The sequence below is a fragment of the Mustela lutreola genome, chromosome 7, assembly GCF_030435805.1.
Source record: "Mustela lutreola isolate mMusLut2 chromosome 7, mMusLut2.pri, whole genome shotgun sequence".
NCBI lineage: Eukaryota > Metazoa > Chordata > Mammalia > Carnivora > Mustelidae > Mustela > Mustela lutreola.
This window is the reverse complement of record NC_081296.1, coordinates 63292295-63317244: the sequence shown is the minus strand read 5'-3', so window position 1 is coordinate 63317244 and position 24950 is coordinate 63292295. Positions and strand designations below refer to the sequence as shown.

At 36.0% G+C, this 24950-nt stretch overlaps 1 protein-coding gene across 3 annotated transcripts in view; it reads right to left on the bottom strand.

Moving 5' to 3' along the window:
* The window catches only part of CDIN1 (CDAN1 interacting nuclease 1), a 203406-nt gene that overhangs the window by 144055 nt on the left and 34401 nt on the right, over positions 1–24950 (bottom strand). For 2 of the 3 annotated variants that reach the window (XM_059181110.1, XM_059181109.1), the window contains exons 2-5: positions 12388–12433; positions 11434–11498; positions 3939–3999; positions 577–649 (exon numbers count right to left, since the gene is read on the bottom strand). In XM_059181110.1, coding sequence (XP_059037093.1) covers positions 577–649; positions 3939–3999; positions 11434–11498; positions 12388–12433 — 245 coding nt within the window. The remainder of the gene's footprint in view (positions 1–576; positions 650–3938; positions 4000–11433; positions 11499–12387; positions 12434–24950) is intronic. The other variant, XM_059181112.1, reaches the window with a different exon arrangement.

The window sequence follows — 24950 nt, the reverse complement described above, 5'->3', positions numbered from 1 at the left end:
CATAAATCTTTTACGAGCACATCCCCAGAGCTCACTTAACAGCCGGTTTTAATCATGCAGTTGACACAGAGAAAATAACAAAATGTATTTTTTCAGTGGCAAATTAATTTAGGCTTGAACCTCCTCCTGTAGCTCTATTCTTTCCTTTTTTTATTTTTTATTTTCTTGTACGAAGACCAGTGAAATTCACGTTTGCATTTGGAAGTAGTATTTCTCCAGTCTGAATTAAAATAAAAAGGATGAATGTTTCTTCTAGAGCCAGTTCCTGACAGTGGTTTTTTAAATGATGTATCTTGTTCTATATATGAAAGATGAATCAATTGAGTTTGATACACATTGTCTATTTTGCTGAATGAAGAGGTGACTGTAGAATTTAGACAAAGAAGAAAGCATTATTCTGAAGACTAAAGTTGTGGGTGGTCCTTTATATTGCATTTAATTGTCATTAACTGTTCATGATAGCTGTTTTGGAATCTGGCTCTCATTAAGTGACTTGAAATGCTGTGTAAATTATTTTTAAATTGGGGGAAGGGAGTAAAAGAGTACCACTAGAAAAAAGAAAAAAACATAACTCACGTGGAGTTTCCTCGTGCTCTTGTAGAAACCTCTCCAGTATAATCCGAGCCATTAATGAGGGTGCATAGTCCACCTTTATGAAACAGAAATAGAAAATTAAAACTGTCAAGTTGTGCAATGAGTTGATATTCCAATATTTTGTCAACACTGAAGATTAAGTCGATTTTAATCAACCACAGCAAGCATCATTCATTAAAATCTTTCCTACTCTTGGTGGCTTCCATCATAATAAAATTATAGCAAGTATGATCTGTGCTGGTGAAAAACTAAGTGGGCCAAATTTATTGCATATAATACTGGAGCAAAAGGATGGAACAACTTGGAAATGTATTCATCGAAAACAGTGAAAGGGACTTCTCTCAACTCTCCCCAGTTTTTTCTACCAGTAGGCCAATATTACTTATCATTCTAACCATTCTTCGTTCTTTCAACTGTCTATATTTACATTGTTTTGAATTTTCAAAAAAATCCCTTCTGTTAGTGGTTACTTCCAGAACCTACCTTAAATTTCCTTAGCCATCAAAAATACAAATTTTACTGATTTTAGTTTATTTTATCCTTAAAGCCTGAACCCAAGTTTTGGCATAGGTTCCTTACATATCAAATACCTTATTTACTATCTTGTTTGATACTGTAGAGACAGTAATAATAAAAAACAACAATAATAATCCCTGTAAGAGCCCCATCCTTAGGCTTATCTGAAATGTTACCTATCAATTTAGTTAGTACAGAACCCACGGAAGTAACCTTCTTCCAAAGGATCAAACAGAAAACAGGAATACTCAAGCCAATGGTCATTTTAATTAATTAAAAATACATCTACTCTTTTGGAAACATACTGTTTTCTTTTTGGTTGTCAGATATTTTATTAACCATGGATTTAATTTCCCCAGAAAATAGGTGTGTGTTTTTCAAGAGCATTAATATTCCCCTAAAATAAGTCTTTTTATCTTAGGTATAAGATAGCAAATGTTCCTCATATATTATCACCATGAATTTTTTTTGACAGGTTTTCAAGTCCTGTCTTCATACCAAAATTTTATCTTGATTTAGTAACTAGACAAAAAGGCTGGCTTCATTTGTATGAACAGTTTTTTTCAAATATGTATGTACTTGGATGCCCTTAAATTCCCCAAGTAGAAAGAAAGGCTTTCCACGAAGCTGCTTATTCCTAGTAACCCACATCAGAGCTGACACATGAAAAATGGTGAAATTACTGAAGGTAGTCCAGCCTGAATAAGGACTACCTTATTAGTTCAGGTACTTGCATCTCCCTAATTTTCATATTAATCATGTGTCCATCTTTCTCTGAAATAGGGCCATCATGCTTCATGTCAGAATTTAGCATGTAAGTAAAATTCGTAGTGCTTCAAATCTCACTTGAAAATATTTGTGTGGAGAGAACAGAATGACTAATCTTATCATTATTAACAAAATGAGATTTCCTAAAATATTAGCCTTGATATAGGAAAATGAGTATTAAGATATCTCTAAAAGTACTGAAGACCGTATCTAGTCTCTGGCCCCCAAATCAACAATACAGTGTTCTTGTTTAAGGGCGCTACTGTACACTGTAACATACCAATGTTATATATTTCTCATCAATTTTTACAGTTTCCACTGATTAAATATATATTGACTCATAAAGCATTACCATCACATCAACTGTCACCAGATGCAAGCATATGTCATTTAGGTATTAATTATCATATAAAAATGGCAGCCTGGTTGTTTAGAAAACATAATCTGGTACCAGTCATTCCCAAATTTCCCTGATGCATTTGCAGTCACTCAGAAAGTGCTATTACCTCTATGCTAATCTGAAGCCAAAGGACAGAAAATATCTTTAATATCTGTTTGGGTTTTTTTTAGTTAAGCATTCTATACATTCATAATAAATAACAGGTTTACCGACATAGGAGAAAATTTCCACAGTACCAGAAGGTGGACCATGAAGGCAGCTAAATAAACTAAGCTCAACAGAATGATCCATTAAAAATTCAAATGAATATAAATTGCTACTACGTAAAACTTATGTCATCAATATCATTGTCTATAAAAATGAGTACCATATTTGCACCCCATTATTTCCAGATGCTGTTAGCTCCCTCCTTTATTTATTTATTTTTTTCATAAAGGACAATCACTAAATTCCTAGTTACAGCATAGTAACCTCAAGTTGTTAACAGAATCAACTCATAACAAACAAGTCTGAAGACATTTAAAATCCACCTCGCTTTAGAAGTAGAAAAAAGCTGAATATGTGTTTTGCTAGGAGGAGATGTGCATTTTATATGTTAACTATCCTATCAGATGGTGTAGACACTGCCTAGACTATTAAAACCTTCTACTATCTGATAGGTAATTGCTCATTTGCTGACTGTAGTGGTGCACAGCAGACAGAAGCTGTGAGAGAAACCATCCTTCCTTGCTAATGTAACATGTAGAACTTGCTGCTACCACAACACTTAATGCTCACAGTACTGAGTCATCTTTAATGCAAACACACATTTTCTGCCTTGCTTCTATGTTTTCCATTATAATGCAACACGAAAACAGTGTACATTGCATTCCATCCCTGTGAGGTTTGCATAAGCAGTTCCAAGTTAGGACTAAATATTGTATTGCTCTTATTACAGTGGATAAATTTTTCAAAGTTTAGGAATTAAATATTTTATTTTTCAGTATGTTCTCTGCCACTATTATGAACTTTTTACAGCTTCTTCATTCATGGGAAATCTTTAGGGTTTCCTTTTTTAAATGTAAGACTATTATTTGTTTCCCCAAACAGAAGCAGATCAGAGTTAACAAATAAGTTCAATAAATCACTTTATACTTGGTGGTAGTAAGAACGGTATGTTTTTTGATATAAAGAGACTTTTCTACAAGGCATGTATCTTTTACATTAATAAAAGTTTGCTAACAAAAAAATAAATCAAGTAAACATTACATTTTTAAGTTCATAAATTTTCTCTTCATTTTTATAGTAGTTAGAATAGGTTTTCTTGGCATGCACCTCTTTATTTAACACAGGTATTTCTCACACTAAATTAAGACAACATATCCAAAGATGGGCATGTCCTGAGCTGTTTGGCTGAAATTTCCCACAAAATAAGAAACCAAGAAGCTGTTTATACATTTGCTTTAAAAGAAGCAGACTAATTATGTTAACTGATTTATTAGTATATGAAGTTCTTTGTCCAATTATTAAAACTACAAAGAGACCAGGGAGCAATTTAAATGTCTAATGTACCTCAAAACCTCTTTCTTTAAGGTTAATTATAATTCCAAGCAAAGCTACTCTAGATAGGCCCCTTAGGTTTTATATGCAGGTTTAAATAAAATAATAACAATAACATTACCTCATTGGCCAGCTCCAGGAGCACTGGGGCTGCTCCATTTCTCCCCACTCCATTCAGGTACCTAGACAGACAAAGCCAAGTGGTAATGCAGTGACAAGAAAAGGCCAGCATAGACTTGTCAGCATCCCTTGTGTGTACACGTTTCTCTTGGGCAAATGCCACACTCAACTCTAGTTAAAGTATGCTACTGTCATAGGAAAGCATAAAAGGGAAAAGGAAAACAAAACAACTTACCTCAAAACTACTGGAAACTTACTAACTGAAGTCGGGGGCGTGAGGTCTGAGCACGTCGGGCCCCCTTCCCTTCTGTGAAGATGGAAGTTATTTTTGAAAAGAACTAGCCCTATCACCTGGCTTTATACCACAAGCACCTTAAGCAAAGGAAATAAGTTTATTCTTATGGTTTGAAAAAAGCATCCATTGGTTGACACCTTATTAAGAAACAAATGGAGCAGACTTGTCATCGGTGGGTCAGTGTCAGGCAGTACAAGCCATCATTTGATCTGTCCTGGATTTCAAGCATAACCTCCATCCCTCCTCCTACCCTAACCCAGCTATAAACAAAACAAAACAAAGCAAAACAACAAAAAAACCTCGCCAAATCCATCCCAGACATGGAAGCCAGAGTGATTTTTTTTTTTTTTTTTAAGCAAAAATTTGAATGGGTCATTCTCCTCAAAACATTTCAGAGCCCCAAGTCAAATTTCAAGGTTCAATTATAACCACTTAATACCTCTTATAAACTTCTTCATAATCTGGTTCCCACCTACTGTCCTTGCCCAGTCTCATCTGTCAACACAGTTCTGCACTCCAACCTTTACCTGAAGAACTCGTGATTTGGATTACATGTAACTTTCCTCAATCCACCACAAGCCAGGAGTTAAGTTAGGTGTCCCAAGGTGCAATTGATGAACACCTGGTAAGGATCTCTCTGTCACTTAATATAGCAGCATATTGTATCTGCCTAGTTACTTGTCCACCTCAGACCCATTTCCCAGTGCAGGGTTGAAAGCCTGATGAGGGTAGAGGAATTGTATTTTATTCAACTAATTATGCCTAAAACAGTTCTGGCTTATAATAGCTCATTGTACTATACTTATATTTTTTTCTTTAATAAATGACTGATTTAATAACTTTTAAAAGCCATACTGGACAAGAAAAATACATTCGATATGGATGTTTTCTCTATAGTATGCTGTTTGAGTGAATAAATTAACAATATCTGTTTTGATAGTAAAAATCAAAGTCAACAGATGAGGTCTTCCATGTAACTACCACAAGCAGATACTAAAATGTATTATTTCACAAGTATATTTATGGAGATGTATGATTTTTCCTATAAACAAAGTGGAGTAAATGTAAATTTATTCAAGGTAGGAAGTCTCAGGATCATTATAACTTCAAAGTAATTCTAACAAATTCCATTACCATGTATTGGGGACTTCCTTAAAACAACTATTTAAGAATCTAAATCTAAATCTAAATCTAAAACTATTTTAAGAATCTAATTGAGAAATAAGCACTCTCAGAATTAAAAAAAAAAAAAAAAAAAAAAAGGCAAGTACGGTTTAGAGAAAGACCCTGGGAACCAGCTTAGCTCAGAACCTCACATCAACTCACAACATTTCTACTGTGCTGACAGGGCTGTTCCGGAAACAGCCAATCCGTTTGGCCAAGTCTCACCAACTAATCCTGTGTTCAAATCCACCAAACATGTACATTCATTAAGGGTGTAGGCTCTGGGTCAGATTAGCTAAGCCTATACTGATATTAGGGTATCTTTACAGCTTCCAACTCAACATTCATTTATCCCACAAATATTTCTGAGAGCTAACTTGTACTGGGCCTATTCCAGGTTCTGAAGGAGAAGCAAAGAACAAACCTTCCATGGTTCCTGCCATCACAGAAGTGATACTGAAGTGGAGAGACAAACAATGAAAACACAGAAGTACCTACATAATATAATGACCTATTCTACGATAAAATGGAAGTACCTACATAATATAATGACCTATTCTACGATAAAATGGAAGCTTAGATGGGTGGGTGAGGAAGCCTTCTCTAAGGAAGCGACACATGGGTTGAGGCCCGTAAGAAGGCAAGAGGGGAGCCATGGGAGGATGAACATTCCCAGCGAGAAAACAATAAGCACAAATGTCAGGAATGTGTCCGGGGTGTCTGAGGACCAGGAAAGATTCTAGTGTGACCAGAGCAAAGCTTTGAAAGCTGTTTGGAAATAATGAAAAAAAAAAAAAAAATAGACCACAGACTGCTACCTATGCCAGAGAACTGTCGTTTGGACTCAAAACTCCATGGTTTCATGTACATGTCACATTAACCATTAACCAATGGTGTGTCTCTATTAAGTTTATAAAGAACAGGAGATGGTCAAACAATAACCCTCTATATCTACACAGAAACATGTTTGTACTTAATACAGTGGAAATTCCTAATTATGAGCTTGTTAAAAGCTGCTAGTTGTCAAGAAACAAGACCCCAGGGTATGGATGAAATCTGTCTGGGCTCTCTTAGCTGATGAACAGTAAAGCTCTGAAATGGAACCCCTTCTCCCAAAGTCGACTGAGGAGCCTTCAAACGCTGAAAAGGGTAGACCTGCTTCTAAATATATTTATTCACCAATTTGTTTCCTAACTATATTCTGTAACACTTCAGAAGTGCTGGGGAAAACAAATTAAATGAAAATTAATTTAAAGTTGTAAGTTTTCCTTTCTAGGAACTTTAACTATCTTCTATACCAAGTGACGCATCAGTTTTATTCCAATTTTTAGATTGGCAATCAAAGGAGCATACTAATTACAGAAAACATTCAGTAAGACATGATCAGAAATTTCTAATGCTATCCTTCTCTGCATTCTCAAAACACCTTGTGCAAACTTGCAGTGTAGACTTTCCATACATTTACAATGGCTTGTTTCTCTCTCCGGTTGGCCTGGAAGCTCCTTGGGAGAGGACTACACAAATGAATGCTGAACCTACATCCAACAGATCCTTAGCAAAGACCTGAATTACAACTGATATATAAAGATGTGATAATGGATACTACATTATGGTGACCTGGGCCATCTTCCCAATACCTATTTGTATATTAAAACATGTATATATAAAAAGAAGTTATATGCCATCCTCTAAGCCTTGCCATAGGAGTACTAAGAAATGTTATCTTGTGGGTGAAACCATCCTTAAAAAATCTTCATGGAAAGTCTGTTTTATGGTTTTTTTTTTGAGTGTGAAAGATTCATTAGCATCTAAGATTAAAACAACATGTACTGAATTTAAAATAATTTTAAAGATTTTATTTACTTGAGAGAAAGAGAGAGACAGAGGGCACACGCATAAGCATAGGAGAGGCAGAGGGAGAAGAGACTCCTCACTGAGCAGGGAGTCTTACTGGGGGCTAATCCCAGGACCCTGGGTCATGACCTGAGCTGAAGGCAGATGCTTAACTGACTGAGCCACCCAGGCATCCCTGGTTTAAAACATCAAAGGCAAAGTTATTTGATTTTTATTATTTTCATAATAATTATAATGGTAGAATTTCAAAAACCTATCAAAATTCTATTCTAAGCTTACAGCTGAATACCACCTTTGTTGATTCTACCTTTAAAACTTCTGGAGTCCATCTCCATGTATGCAGCTGTTTTTCCCACTAAAATAGAGTAGTTGAGGACAGGTACCATGTCTTATTCAATTTGTATGCTTGATTCCTAGTTTGGTAAATGGGACACAGTATGTGCAAAGTAAGTTGTGCTAATTAAACAAAGCAGTGGTTCAAATTTTCAGAAACTTTTTTTCATGTAATGTCAATAACATATTTGAGCTAGCCTCTTTTCCGTGTGAACCAATTGATCTGATTCTCTAAAGCTAATAAAGCTGGCCCTCAAACAGTGTGTGTTGGAAGAAGGGAAAATATGGGAGACACCATTTCTAAACTTTGCTGTTGATGGGGATTTGCAAATCTGACCACCAGTGAATGTGTCTGTGTGTGCACACATGCCCCTATGCAACAGTCTGGTTGGATCTAAATAAATTTTACCAGGTATGTTTCCAATTTGGAAATAAAATGCCATTAATAAAGGGGAAAAGAAAAGAGTTGTTTTCAAAATGAACACCAAAGTGTATCTGTACAACATGAAGAAGTGAGGAAATTTCTTCAATAATTCAAAAGCTTGAGAAAACATTTTCAGCTGATATTGGGATACTTTGAACTTTCAGTTAACCACAATGGAATCACACTGTGGACTGTATGGTTTATAAATACAGACTTCAAATTCTGAATTGAGATCATCTCAACAATATCAAGAATGCAGAGATGCAGGAATTCCCTGACAGTGTTAGGGGGAAGCCATTGCAACCTTTCTAGACAGTGATTTGGCAACATATAATAAAATCTTTAAATGCTCATTATTTGTGCCAGTAATTATATACACAGAAATCTTAAAAAAACTAATCCAATATGTAAATACTTATGTACCAAACTGTTTATCACAGTATTATTTTTATATTACAACATTGGAAACATACATGTTCAACAGAGTTATAATTCCGTGAGGTACTTTCATATGACGAAATAATGCAATCAATAAAATGTTTATAAAAAGCTTTCTACAAAGTGACATTATGTCATACACATTTTTCCAAGTATAAAATTCAGGATTCAAAATGGTATATATAGTATGACCTCATCTATATAAAAATGGATTGACAAAAAACTAGAATGAAAAATACAACAGTGGTTATCTCTGGTTGCCACAGTTACAGGTGCTCATTCATTCCTTTCTATACCATCACAAGTGTGCATAATTTCTACAATATACAAGTATTACTTTTATAAAAGAAAAAGAATTGAAGAAAGTATTAATATTGTCAAACTGCTTAAATATATTTTGATATAATGCAATTTGCTTTTATTATTATCAGCTGGAAAAAAAAAACTCTCTTAAGGCCAATTTACCTTAGAGAATACAGGGACATTAAACCAGCACATTTACAAGAGGCTGTGGGTCAATCCATCTGCAAGGTAACAATGTAACCCATCTCCAGGCACAGAGTACAGGGCAGAAAGCCAGGGAGTAGAATGGTCAAGTGAAAAACTGGTGAGACTTGCTTTCCTATTAGTCTGTCCATTACAACAACCTAACTTCACATTTCTGCTTCAAAATGTTGTGACTCCTTGAAACAATTGAGATTCTCACATTTAAATAAATGTATAAGTATATATAAATACATGTGTATATATTTCTGTATTCTCATTATTGCTCACCCGAATGCTTATCAAAAAGTAATCATATTTACAGGAAAGAATTTTATTTTGGCTTGACCCGCTCAGATAATCCAATATAGTATGTTTATACCTCAGTAATTAAGTATACTTTTAAATGAAACTAAATTTTAGAAAGCAACACTGAGAGGTCACAGAAACTATCTAATTAAAATAGCCTTTAAGCAACAGTGAAAATGACAGTCAGGGGGTAGCTCCATGGCCGGTAAGCAGATCTCCAAATTTCTAGGAAAGGCTCTATTTTCCACTGCTTATGTTACCAAGGTTTTAAAGACTGGACATAGAACCAAACTTTTATATAATGGCCTAACACAATCATTTTTACAATCAAAAATGTACTTTTTGACATATAAGTAATTTTTCAGTCTTTCCTTGGAGGGTCTGGATTCTAAAGCTATTGTGGACTTCATAATACTTTGTGAGCCATTCTTCATTTTTCATGAATGATTTAGGTATAACTTTCATTTAAATGTTAATGTCACTGAGGAGGACTGTAATTTTTGAAAAAAATCAATTCAAATTCTACAAGGACTTGTTTGCAGGGGAATTCTCCTAGACACAAAAGTGTGTGTGCATATGTGGTGTCTGTATTCCTAAAAGATGCTACTACTGAAAACTGAAAGGATCTCTTATCATACATGGCACAGTGTATAATTTTTTAAACGGCTAACTTCAATAACTTTTCTTTTCAGTAAAAACTTCTCAATTCTTAAAAATGACTTGATAGAAACATCATACCAATATTTATTCTAGATACTCATTTCATTCATAAAACTTTTGTGCATAAAAATCCTTCATCTAAAATCAGTGGTGTCACTCTCACCACAGAAACGCTGATCTGTCAATCTTAGGCGTAATAATATAAGAGCATATTTCAGACAGTTTTCCTTTCTAATATGTCCTTGAAATCTTTAAGAAACCAACCAACAATTCTAATGCAAACCATTACCATTTACAGTTAATAAATTATTCAGTCATATTACAAAGACAACAACATTTTTAGAACTTTTATAAGAGAGCGACTTTAAACATTCTGTTTTAGACAGAGGTTGGAAACTATTTATAATAAATTAGGCTGAAATTAATATATCCCCTGGATACTACATTGTTGATTTAGTACCCAGATTGTCTTTTTAAATACAAAGCCCCAGGATGCCTGGATGGCTCAGTCAGGTAAGCATCTGGCTTCGACTCAGGTCATGATCCCACAGTCCTGGGATGGAGCCCCACATTAGGCTCCCTGCTCAGCAGGGAGTCTGCTTCTTCCTCTGTCCCTCCCCCAACTCATGGGTGCCTTCTCTCTCTCTCCCACACACACAAATAAATAAATAAGTTAATTAAATATTTGGGAAAAAAACCCATCATTATATATTTAAAAAAATATATAAAACTCCACTTAAAATGTGAGAGCCATCTATTATTATCCATCTCTGTATGTCCTTACTTGACATGCCTTTTTTTCCCATTTTTTAAAAAGATTTTATTTATTCAGTTGCGAGAGAGAGAGAGACAGAGCGAGCATTAGCAAGGTGGAGGGGCCAAGGGAGAAGGATAAGCAGACTCTCCACTGAGCAGGGAGCCTGATGCAGGGCTCAATCCCAGGATCCTGGGAACGTGACCTGAGCCAAACGCAGATGCTTAACCATCTGAGCTACCCAGGTGCCCCCCCACTTTTTTTCCCCATTTCTAAAATGGCAAACCTAATACCTATGATACAAAACAGAAGTGAACCAAAATTCAATCTTCTTTTCTAATGTATTTTTCAACTTGTTGATCTAAATGAGAAAGAAAACTTGATTTGAGAACTTTCACACATCTACATAGATACATGTGTATATTAACATGTATCTATCTTGTATAGATAAGTTTAAAGTAGCTAACTGAGATTCTATAATACTGTAAGGATTTCTTACACAGTATGCATATATACAATCAAGACAGCCTCACCATGTTCTTTAAACAAACCATTTGAGAAATCAAGCAAACATACACCTGAAGTCTTAAGTAAGACTTATATCACAATGCCCTGAAATGTTATATAGACGATTAGTTTAGTAACCTAATTTATTCATAATTATTATTACAATTAATAGGTACTATGATATAGACGATTAGTTTAGTAACCTAATTTATTCATAATTATTATTACAATTAATAGGTACTATGATACCCTCTAGTGGGGCAGGCAGGTCATACCTCTGATAATAACTTTCAATCGCTTCTGAAGTATGATGTTTGGCATGTGTTCTTTTAATATGTTTCTGAAACAAAACAAAAAAAGATTCTTATGTTGTGTCATGCATCAGGTTCAAGAATAGAATGACATACCTCTTCATTCTAATATCTAGCATATAGGGCAAACTGAAAAATAGTTTGGGGATTTGGGCGGTGGTAGGTCTTTTTTCCTTCCATTCTACAAATCTATGCATTTTAATCTCTTCTGCTTGGCCGGGATGTCTTCAGCCTGTAGCACAAGGTACAGTATGTATGTAAAAGCCAACAGGGTCATAGTAATTGAATCTAAATAAGTTTGCTTAGGGTTGCAGAGGGCAAAGAAAAACTTGTTCCCTCTTTCAACCTTTGTATTAATTTTCCCCCAATTCAATTCCATCTAAGTCTTCTGCACTCTAGTTTTACAATCCAATTGCCATTTTTAACCAGGAAGAACATTGCTTAAAAACAACTTATTTGAAAACTACAAAAAGTAATTCCATAGAGACTTGCCACTTGACTGACACCTGTCATCTCATGATAAATGACTCCATTTTCTGCCTCTCTTGCCTTCTGCCACTCCAGCAATGGTCATTTATCATCATCTCTGTCAGCAATGGAAAGCAGCACTGACAGTGCAAGTCAGCAAACATTTAGCACATAGAACCACGCAACACAGGGAAATTATTATTGTCAGAATAATAATGGTTTAGCATAATTTATTACAGGTCCACCAAATAAGCAAAGGCTAGATGTTATTAGACAGATGGATGGGTAGGCTTGGCAGGCCTCCACTGAGACGCAGGCGGTGCTTGATGTGGAAAGGAGAACATCCTCCAACCCAATCAGAGAGCTGGCAGTTCAATTACAAAGAAATAAAGGGACATTCATCATTCAATTAGGCACCTGTCAACCCTCACAAAGGAGAAAACTTCTAACCTGGTACTCCTGGGAGAAGATGCTCAGCAGAGTGGCCTGCGATTGACTGGAACAAATAAAAGAAGGACAAAGTTAATTACTGGAGTGCACGGCAAAGAAACAAAAGAGAAAGGAGCTTCAAAGGTAGGCCTGCTGCCCTGTAATCTAACAGAACATGAAAACAAGTGTGGAAAAGTTGTTCCAGATGAACACCTCAAACAAAGGCTTCCTGCTGCTAGGTCAAGGAGACAGAAAAAGGGAAAGGGAAAAATATGGATGGTCTCGGAGCAAACGATCACACAACTTGGACTTTCGTTACCTTTAGAATGATTATAAATCATGTCTGTAGCGTGCAGTTATGTTAAAACAGACCAAAAGGAGGCAAGGTTTATTTCCATTAATAAATGATAGGAGTCAAATCCTATAAACAGTGGAGAACATGTGGTTCACTCACTGGCAACATTCTAAATTTATTTTGTTAGTAGACAGGTATCCTCTTCTGTAGCTATCTCAGAGTCGAGGGGAAAGCTATGGTCTTCACTAGAAGTAGCACCTAGAGACCACTGGAATGTTCCTACGGACACTAGCGGGCTTTGAAAATAGGAGCTTTAACAGCAGAAAGCTGAGGTCCTGGGGGTACGTCATTCCCAAAGACGGCCGTAAGCCTTATGCATCCAAGACTCCACACAACGTCAAACACCTGGCAGCCAAACAACCTGGAAAACACTCTTCCCCAGTGGGAATTTGCCTCTCACAATTGTGAACATTTACTAACAGAACGGAATTTTTTTTTTTCTCTAAAAAGCAATCAGTATCCTACTGCTACTCTTTCTGATTGCCCTCTGTAGATATATCTACCTTATCGTAACTTGAGAACAATTAATTATTTCTGATATATTTTCCTACTAAATGCTATCTGAACAAATTACAGTGTTAATAATTTGACTTTTATGGTACACCAAAGCACTATGAATAATTAAAATTTTTCTACGCGTGAATGAAACCTCTTAAGCTCATCACAGGTAATTTGGAGAGTGTGAAATAAAAACAATGACACCACCTTTCTTTACTCAGTGCCACAGTGTTGCCATTCTCTCCATACCAGCATAGATCTGGCTTCAAAACCCTTGCCATTCTCATCAGACTACAAAAAAAAGGTTAAAAAACCACAAACACTATATGTGATTAGCAAGGAAAACCGACCATTACTAAAGAACTGCTTCAATAACTCAAAAACACTGAATAAAAAATTATTAAAAAATTATAAACTTGCTATGGTCCAATTTTTTTCAGTTTCCCTTTAAAAATGGAAACCACCTTTGAAAGAGCCAATTTTACACATAAAATCTTCCTATTATTCCTGGCTTGCCTGAACGTCATATGAAATCACATACCCCAGTAAGGCTTCTGAGAAAAAAATGGCAAAATTAAGCTTACATCTTTATAAACTACTGAATAAGTCAATACATTATTTATGCACAATAAATAGACCCCCTCCTCATTATACAGCAAAACATATTTAGGTTAGCCATTTAGTGATAGACAAAATGTCAGTCTCTAAGGGTCAGAAAATATGATGGAAATAAATGTGTTTGTAATGGGCAAGCTGGGGACCAATGACAAAGGAGGATATTTTATTCCTAAAGTGAATAAAACGAAAGTGTAACTGTGGACACCCAGAATGGGAGAAGTAAGAGACAGCTGGAGAAGTAAGTTCAGGAATAAATAGTTTCTGAGTGAGAAGCTGGTCAGGAGCTGAGGGTACTGTAAAAATGGAAGATGAGATAATGTCTCTAGCCAGGAAACTATCTTTACACTGCTCAGAATTCAATTCAACAGAAACTGTGCATCACGTCTATGGAGTAACCCATTTTCTCAAGGGCCAAAGGGGTTAGAGAGAAGATTCCAGGAGTAGGTAAATACTGGCCAGCCTAGACATAAAGAGAGCAAATGACATACCTACAATAGTATAAAGGACAGACAGACCTGGGTCCCAAATGCTTTGTGTTTGGTTGACTAGACAAAGCTGTAGAGAGCTGAATGTCCTCTGCCAGGTTATTTGCCAACCAAACTCTGTTCGTGTATGCACTAATAAGCTTATAGAAGAGTGCTCTGAATAAGACTCATACCTCAAAGAGCAGAGAAGCATTAGTGAAAGCAAGATATTGACTCCAATGTATACCATTTGCTACTTTACTCTGGAGTGCTAATTCTAAGATACTCCTAAAGGAAAGAGGCGAGAAGAGGTTAGAGCAATCACTGTCTACAAGAGTATAGCTCTGAAGAGCTTACCATGTCTGCCCCTCTCCCTCCACAACCTCCCAGTGTTTGATTTGATTTTGGCTGAGAGTGCAGAAGTTTTGGTATAAACAATCACCAGGTTCACAAGCAATATGGTTTTCAGCCAATGAGGGGGAGAGAAAAAGACACTGCATAACTGTGAAGTTTCTCTGGAATATTACAATTAGTCGGCAGTATTCACTGAGCATCACTACTGCTCGAGGTCATGGGTAGGGCGAAATATGCCATCAAGATAAAAAAAGAAAAGAAAAGAAAAAACGAAGTAACTGACTTAGAGGAAACTTTCAACATGTATGTACAGCCAAAAAATACAAAATGAGAACACTGTCAAGTACCAACATTTTTAGGGATCTAGTAAAGCAAATCACAGCCTGAATCCTCACCTATTTCAAGACTACACTGGCTTTGGGGCCCACCTGTGTCCCTTAGCACGTATGTGTTTTAGATCTACATGTTCAAAAACAGAGTCACTCATTTTGCACAAATGCCCAAGATATATTATTAAAACCTCTTCAAAAATCAGTTGTCTTTTTCCCCATACTACCCTCCCAGATGAAGAACCTCACCCAGTAGCTTTCTGAGAAAAGAAGAGCAAGCTAGTGGACCCCTAGAATGGCTATGTAAAACCTTGCACAAGTTGTGTGAATGGTCACACAGAGCCCAGGAACCGTCATACCACAGTGGTGGGTAAGCAAGCTGAGGTCAGAGCCAACACGATGAGGATGGCAGCACAGAAGGGGGAAAGATCCCAGGGCCTTGAGAACATTGTTGAACTGCTCAAGCAACATGAATTGAACTGACCACGCTCCATACTTCTTCTGAGTAATAATATATGCTTTTTCTTTTTTTTTTTTTTGAACCTTCAAGAAGAAATAAACCCACTCAGGTTTCTATGTGTCCTGGAAATAGGAGACGTGATAGATGGAGAAGGAGAAAAAAGGTACTCCATCATGATGGCACATGTATGGGATACGCTACTTGGAAAGGATTGTCCATTTTTGTCCTTTCTAATTCTCTTCTTAGCTGGCAGCTACTATATTTGGCTTTCTTAAAATTGTTCCTCTGTCACTGTGTCACCAACTTGATGTGCCCAGAGATCATAAATTGGAGGGGGGGGTGTATATGATTTTTCCACACAGATTTTAAATATTGATGGGGTACTATTTACTTTCATTTTATACTGCATTCAGGACTCTTCAAATGTCAGATGTATGAAAAAGTGATATACTAGCTCCCCATTCAATATCTAACTCAACATGTCCCCATATCTGCCCAGCTAAGATATTCAAGTAACCTGAAGGACATTAGAGAAAATGAACATCAGAGGGTTTCATGAGTGCTATAGAGACTAAGAACAAACAGCTCAGCACTGTCCTAGTTGCAACTTTCATATAAGGAGGAAGTCCTCACATTCCTAGGTGGAGACTTAAAAAAAAAAAGAATCTGAAGGAAGAAGATACTACACATTTTATGTTCTTCCCCTTTCAAGTACCCTACCTCTGAAAAAAGACCATAAAAAAGTAAATACATCATTTACTTTCCAAGCTCCTTTTGCTACAGAATCTGGGAAGCTTAAATGTCTATACTTTACTGAGCTCAAAATTCACTGAGTAAAATAAATATTATTTCTGGAGCTCAGAAAGCAGTAAACCAATTAAAGGGAGATGAAGCGGGATACTCCTACAAAGCAATAGACTTAGAGACCTCATGGTTACAAGGTACAGCCTCCCTAAGTCTGTGAAAGAACACAATGGAACACTGGCTCTATGTGGTTAATGATTCAGAGTACTGGTCAAGGAAGGTCTTCTATGACAGCAATGCATTTACCCTCCCTGGCTCCCACGTTCCTACACACCTACACACAAAGTCAAACAGAAAGCCTACCCCCAACCCCATAAAATGAAAATGAGACTTAGTAAGAGAGAAAGACTTGGTAGGAAAAAAAAAACAAAAAAAAACTTTTTTTTCCTTTTTTTCTTCCAGAAACAGAGAATTCAAAATGGAAAGAATCTGGAGAGAGACTACTGTTACTCTGATCCTGGTGGGTGGGGAGGACCAGACAGGAGGAGAAAAATAGTTAAATTCAAGAAATAGAGAAATATTTATGCACTCTACCTACCCCCCATTACCTCTCTTCCCAATTTTCAACTTCATACCAAGGTTGCAGACTATAGTTTATGCCCAACCATGGCAAATATTCCCATAAATGACTATATAGATGGCAGCATTAGACTTAACAGTAATCAATTATCAAAAGGAAAAATTTTGAAAGGCTATAGGTGTGACATATATGAAAAACAAGTGGTTACTGTCCCAGTCTCTTAACTGATCTTGCTGGTAACCTGAAGTTACATATAAAACAGCTCTACCACAAGAGCTAACATTTATATGGATATTTTTGGGGGGCTAGACATTGAACCGGGCGCTTTGTTTTACCCCCACAACAACCCTCTGAGGTCAGTCCTGTTATCTTCCTTATTTTAAAGATGTGGAAATGAAGGAAGAGAAGTTAAGTAATACACATAATTGCTTATTTGTAGAGCGAGGCAATAAAAACCCAGGTCCAATTCCCAAACCCAAACTCTTATCTCAGGGCTAGTCTTCTTTCCAACAGGTCCCAGAAATCAGTTCTACATGTCATGTATACTAATAACCCTGCTTAAGCATTTATATGATATCACACTACACTCCAGACAACACTGCAAGGTAGGCACTGTTGCTTTCTTAATAGGAAACTGAATTCATGGATGTTTTGAGCAAATTCTGTGACCTTAGACAATATTCCCTTTTTTGAAAAAATCAAATTGCAGTTTTCCTTTAACTAGCTACATAAAAATGCTGTTCTTTTTTATGTTGAAAGTTAAAGGAACTACTGACTTTAAGAAACAGTCTAGGATTTAAAAATTGCTGGGTAATTTCCATTATTCCCGCTGTAGCTAAGGTATATTTCGTTAATAACCACACCATTGACTGAAGTGTCTCTATGTGATTGCATATATGTATTTTGCTCAAAATGCCATTTACTGTATGTAAAGTAGCTTTAAATCCTTCCCTGAACAACACAGTATAAATAACCCAGTCTTCTCTATAGAAGACAACACACTCTACAGGTGTTAATTTTATTAAATAATATTTAATGAAGGGTTTCCTAGTTATAAAATAGTATATATTCTGTGAAAAGTGCAGAGATGTCCATTGTTAGCATTCTGGCATATATCCTCCTGTTTTACTCTGGGATGGCTGTGAGTGTGTATATGTGCATGTGTGTCTGTGCACACATAAACTTTTTTTTTACACATAAACATTTTAAAAATTAGGTTTTTAACTTACTTTTTTGTCACATGCCTTCATTATGTAAGATATTAACATTTATCTATGCCATAACATATTACTCTTTTCAAACTATTTTTATTGTGAGATAAAATGAGGGAAAAAACCCAGAACAAATGTATAGCTAATGAATATATAAAAATACGAAACCACATAGAGCATTAGGTAAACACACAGAACAAAGCTAACATTCCCAAAAGCACCCTTCTCGATCACCAGCCTTTTCCTCTCACAAATGAACCTGATCTTTATGTTCATCTTTTCTTACTTTTCTTTAGAGTTTTACCACCCAAACAAGTATTGCTAGGTTGTTTAGGTATGCTCTGCCTGTGTGCAAGCCTTACATTAACAGAACCACGCAGTGTGCTCTTTTGTACCTGGCCCCTTCGTGGGACAACATGTCTATGAAAGTCATCCATGTTAAGTGCAGTTAAATCTTTCTCATTGTTATACAGTGTGTTCTATTGTCTAAGTATATACCACAGTTATCTATTGTATTGATGGGTAGCTGAACTGTTTTCAGTCTTTTGTTGATGAAAATAATGCTGCTATGAATAATCTTGCATACCTCTAGTCCACGTGTGCGTTCATTTCTTTTTTTTTTTTTTTTTAAAGATTTTATTTATTTATTTGTCATAGAGAGAGAAGCGAGAGAAAGCACAGGCAGACAAGTGGCAGGCAGAGGCAGAGGGAGAAGCAGGCTCCCCGCCAAGCAAGGAGCCCGATATGGGACTCGATCCCAGGACGCTGGGATCATGACCTGAGCCGAAGGCAGCCGCTTAACCAACTGAGCCACCCAGGCGTCCCATGTATGCGTTCATTTCTAATGAGTATAAATGTAGGAGGAAATTTTAGGTCATCTGACATGCACATCTCTAGCATCAGAAGATACTGTCAAACAATTTCTAAAGTGTTTGTAACAATTTTAAATTCCCACCAACTTTAAAGGAAACTCCCCATTGCTGATTGTCCTTAGCTTAGTGCTTAGTCCATAGCTTGGCTTTTCATTTTCTTTATATATCTTTTGAAGTGCAGAAGTTTTTTATTTTGATGAAATCCAAATTCACCAATTCTTTAATTTGATTACTCACACTTTCTGTGTGTCTCTTCTAAGAAACCTGTGCCTACCTACAATCACAAAGATGTTTTCATGTATTTTCTTTTAGAAACTGAACAGGGTTAGCTCTTACATTGAGTCCTATGATGTATCTTGGATTAAATCTTTACATTGATAGGAGATAGGAGCTGCAGTTTGTTTTTGTTATTTTCATACGAATATTTAACTGACCATACCCCATGTGTCCACTGAATTATCACTATTGCCTTTGAGAAAACCAAATATCTGAAGGTCTATTTTGGGGCTTTCTAACCTGTTCCATTGATTGATATGTTTATCTTTACACAGATACATTGTTGTGATTATTATAGCTAAACAATGTATATTTAATGTAATTACTGATACATTAGGATTAAGTCAATTGCCTTGCTAAATGCTAACTGTCTTACTTTACATTCCCTTTCTCGCCTTTCTGGTCTTAGTTTCAATTGGTTTAATACTTATTCTTCATTATTTGAACACTGGCAATTTGGAAGTTGTATATTCTTTACATATTATGCTATTTTGGGGCACCTGGGTGGCTCAGTGGGTTAAAGCCTCTGCCTTTGGCTCAGGTCATGGTCCCAGGGTCTTGGGATCGAGCCCCACATCAGGCTCTCTGCTCAGTGGAAAGCCTGCTTACCGCGTTCTCTCTGCCTGCCTCTCTGCCTACTTGTGATCTCTTTCTGTCAAATAAATAAATAAAATCTTTGAAAAAATTATGCTATTTTAATGATTGTTATACAAAATCACATGCTTCCTCAAATGATCATAATTTATAATTAGTGGTTAACTGTTGCAAGGAAAACAGAGAAACTTCACAACACTATCTACAGTTCTTCCCTCCTGCAACATAAAATATTATGGGCATTGTTTTAATTCTGCATATATCTTAAAGTCACAAGGCATTGCTATTGCTTTATATATTCTGTTCATTCAGATATACCAACATATGTGCCATATTACTGCCCTTCCTTCCTTCTCCACTCCTGCATTTGGAACAGCAGTCTTTTAATAAATCCACCAGTACATATGTGTAGGTGAAGTAAAACTTTGGTTCATTCAATGATAATGTGTCTTATTTCTCTACCTAGTTTCAGGATTCTTTTTTATCTTTAGTTTTTAGGATTTTTAACTATACTATTTATTTCCCTTTTTGTTTAGAACTGTTAGACTTATGTGGCTGGGTATCATTCATCCTCTGGAGAATATTCTTAATAATTATGTCTTCAAACACTGCTTTAGCACTCTCTCTCTCTCTTCCCGAGACTCCAAATTAAGTGTACTGAGGCCTCCTTACAATATTCTCCATCTCTTACTCTCTCTTAATATGTTCCACCTTTTTGTTATTGTTTGCTACTCTGTGTACATTTTGGGTATTTTCTTCTGTTCATTAACCCTCTCTTCAAGAATGTCTAATTTACTGTTCACTAACCCTCTCTTCAAGAATGTCTAAATTAGGGGCACCTGGGTGGCTCAGTGGGTTAAAGCCTCTGCCTTCGGCTCAGGTCATGATCTCGGGGTCCTGGGATGGAGCCCCGCATCGGGTTCTCTGCTCAGCGGGGAGCCTGCTTCCCCTCTCTCTCTCTCTGCCTGCCTCTCTGCCTATTTGTGATCTCTGTCTGTCAAATAAATAAAATAAATCAAAGTTATGAAGTTTTCCACCTATGACAGTTCTTTTCTTCTAGCACAGACGCAAAATTTTAAATGTGACCCTACAATATAGACAGTGATTATTTTACCAGGTAATGTGTCATTCCCCCGACTTAGGACCATTTTTCAGCCCTTCAGAATACTAGTTTTCTCCTACAAATTTCTGGTAGATATCTTTATGTATTCCACAGTTATTTTCTAAATAATGGGGAGCATCAAAAGCTGTACTGTCAAGGAGGTACCAATAGGAACAATTGTCTTTATTCTTAAATTAGGCTTAAAGCCTAATTGTGAAAATAACTTAATATTTCTAAGTCTTACAACATCTGTACATAAGATTTATGACTTTAGAAACCATTTTCATCTTAAAAGTTCTAGGATATTTATCAATTCTACAAGTTAAAGGTTTAGACTTACTAAATTTCTCTCTGCTTAAAGCCCTAAAATTTTTAAGTATAGTTTTATCTTGTGTCTTAGTCCTAATAATAACTACTTGTAATCATGTTGACACTGGACATTTCTTTGTGGGCCTAACATAACAGGTCTATTCCAGGTCAAGAGCTAGAGTGATTAAATTATTTATTAAGACTTCTAAGTATTTAAAGCAATCAGACCACAGGGTGAGAACATGAAGGAAAATAATTAACTCCTTTCATTCACCTGTGATTATAAGGTACCACATCCCTCAGTAGAGGTTAAATAATCACCTCTTGGGTCTAAGACCACAACTATTTCGCTGCTGAAATCCCAGTCTCCCTCAAATTACCTTATTTTTTTGATACAAGACTGAAGACAGATGTTTAACAAAAGAGCCACCAGAATTTTACTTGAAAAGTTGATTTTTAAAAATTTGTATTTTTACATGTAAAAATGTAAGCAATTATAATAATATTCAACCTAACGATTATTCAAGTGTCAAAAGAGGGGTGTTTGTTGTTTTTGTTTGTTTGTTGTTTTTTAGGAGATCTCTGATTGACTTGAATTAAATTATCCCAGGAAAAGAGACAAGTGGCCATGAGGAACTAAAAGGGGCCCCACTTCTTTGTAGCAACTTCAAATTAAATGATTGGTTTGGCTCTTTAGATTTTTAATTTTAATATGGTGGCCGATGTTGTGGAAAATAAAGGTAAGCCTTTTACTTAAAATGAGGGTAGATTCTGGGGTGCCTGGGTGGCTTAGTAGGTTGGAGCCTCTCCTTTCGGCTAGAGTAGTGGTCCTGGATTCCTGGGATCGAGCCCTGCATCAGGCTCTCTGCTCAGCAGAAAGCCTGCTTCTCCCCATCTCTCTGCCTGCCTCTCTGCCTACTTGTGATCTCTGTCAAATAAATAAAATAAATCTTAAAAAAAAAATGAGGGTAGATTCTGAAGGGCATTTGTCAAAAGGCTTCAAAATACAAAATGAGATATCAAAAAACAACAGTATCAATTTTTATTACGGTGACAAAATCACTTCTCTGACAACACTCAGCATAATTCAGTAGGCAATCTATGATATTATTACCATGAATGGGATGAGGCAACTATTACCACTAACCAATAATTGTTATCTTTCTATACCACCATATCAATCTGGTTTTCCAAAAGACTTGGACCTAAAATAACACCAAATAACAATGCTAAATTTTCTTCAGTAATATCCACTGCTAAAAACATTACTGATTCTGATCCACTTCAAATAATTTTCTTAAGATAACTGCTTATCAAAACCAAATAAATTAATTTTTCTTTCTCAAGTATTTTTCTTAAAATTTACCAAGTCATTCTGCCAAATCTGTATCATCATAAATGAATACATGAACATCCTGAGGCTAAAATTCTGTGACCATAAAGCTACTAGTCTATATCTAATAAACATAATTGCTTTTGTAACTTTTTCACAGGATTAAAAAAAAGTTTAGGATATTGTTTAAGATCATCTAAACATTGTCTTATTCTTTTGCTGTACAGAAGCATGTGTTCTGCGTTCCTAGTCTTTCTAATTTAATAGGTCACAGAGACCTTATATAGATTCAGTAAAATGATCGGTCAAATTCACTTTATAGTTGTTATAATTTATAAAAATCACACTATCATCTCTACCACTTTCTTCCTAAATAAATTTTCAGTTATATTAACATAATGGTATTAATAACTTCATATTCTTTCCTTGTTTTTTATTTCTTACTCCAACCTCCAGTTACCAAACTGATGCTTTTCATTTAAGAATTTAACAAAAAGTGTGCGTGGGTGGCTCAGATGATAAGTGACTGCCTTTGGCTCAGGCATGATCCCGGAGTGCTGGGATCAAGTCTCACATTGGGCTCCCTGCTCAGTGGGGAGCCTGCGTCTCCCTCTGCCTCTCTCTCTCTTTCTCTGTCTCTCATGAATAAATAAATAAAATCTAAAAAAAACCCTTATTTTAAAAAAAAGAATTTAACAGAAAAATGCAGTAATTTGCATAAAAGTAACTTCCTGAAAACTTGGTTCTTTCACATAGCCTCACTAGTGATCATATGAGGTCAAGCAAACTATTTGAAGCTTCAGATGCTATATTTTCCCTACTGCATTAGCTTGGAAAAAAATGTAGATTTTCAGTCTTCTCTAAAACATCATAATCATCATAATATGGACTATAATTAGTCCACAACCACCCCCACTTTAATAATAAATGCCGAGAATATTAAAACAATAAATGGAATGCCTTAAAATCCATTAAGCTCTTCTCTTATTAAACACAAAATTTTAACTCTTAACCACAAAACTTTTATTCTTAATTCACAATCAAATCCTTCTGGCAGTTAATCTCAGCACTTAATGTCATTCATTCCAATAAAACCCATTTTAAATGGCTGTAAATGCCTTCCCTACTTCTCTGTGTGTCTTCAGAGAAACTAGAAGATGAACAGTGAGGGAGTTCAGTCACTATGATTATGCACAACACAATTATGCTTCCTATACACTAACTTCTGTTAGAAGATCCTGTTTGTAACTTTTTTCCATCTCTGTTGAACCCCATCAGTCTAATAAAGAGTAGATACTCACCAAATACCTACTATTTTGGTGATCATGTGATTATGATGACAAAGATAACAATGATGGTGAATAGCTTCTTAGGTATCAAGCTCTGTTTTATTTCTCATCACTACAATAATAGAAGTAGTAGTATTTTAGAAACTGAGGAGGAGAGATGAAGTATCTTATCCAAACTAACAGAGCCATCATGTGAATATAGCTAGTTTGGCCTCAAACCGTATGTTCTTAATATGGCAACTAAGAAATAAAATTACTTTCAAGAATCAGTACTCTAACATCACATGACTCTTAAATGCAAAACAACCTAGTTTCAACAACAACAAAATGGACCCTGTATCACAAGCTTCCACCTTTTCTCCATTAAGTTCAACTCTGCAGATGTGAATTTATCAACCCAATAAAGTTAATGTGCAACTAGTGGCTTTAAATGAATTTACCTTTAGCTATAAATTGATGTGAAAAAAATTATATGTAAAGTTATATTTATACTATATTTAGAATTAAGCTTTAAGTAAGCATATGTTTAAGGTCTATAAAAGAAGATATAATTGAAAAAAATGTGTAAGAGTTAGAGGCTACAGGTGATTTATTTTTCTTTATTCTTTTTTTATGATTTTAATCTTATTTATATAAGAAATTAAAATTCAGAGAGGAAAATATACTTTTCCTTGGTATGTATACAATATCCCAAAAATATGACTGTGTTTCATGTATGTTCGCAAAAAACACCTTCCAACCAAAAAACACAACAGCAGATGCCCTTTATTCCACAGAATTGCCACTTACATTGTATACGGTTCTTCCCAAATCTCAATGTGCCCAGTGTACAAGCTGTGCCAAATTGTGCATCACAATATTTAGAAAAGCCTGATTTTGATATAAGAAGCTTAGATCCTCTTTTCAGCATCAAAATGACCTCCAGAGCCTTGTACTCCCTTCCCAGATCAGAGGAAACCAGAAAGACTGCCTTCCCTGACACAAACGCTAAGGTAACTTAAGACAGTACCTACCTGGGGAAGTGCCTGCTGTACCTACCTGGTTCCTCCTAGAGCTACAGGACCTCATCCGGGGGTCTATCCACGACTTCCAGACCCACCCTAACATCAAGGAGGAAGCATGTGAGCACCTTTAGCCAAACACTCTAGCACCTGAGGTTATGTCCCATTTGCTGCAATTTGGGCTTTTCTTTCTTC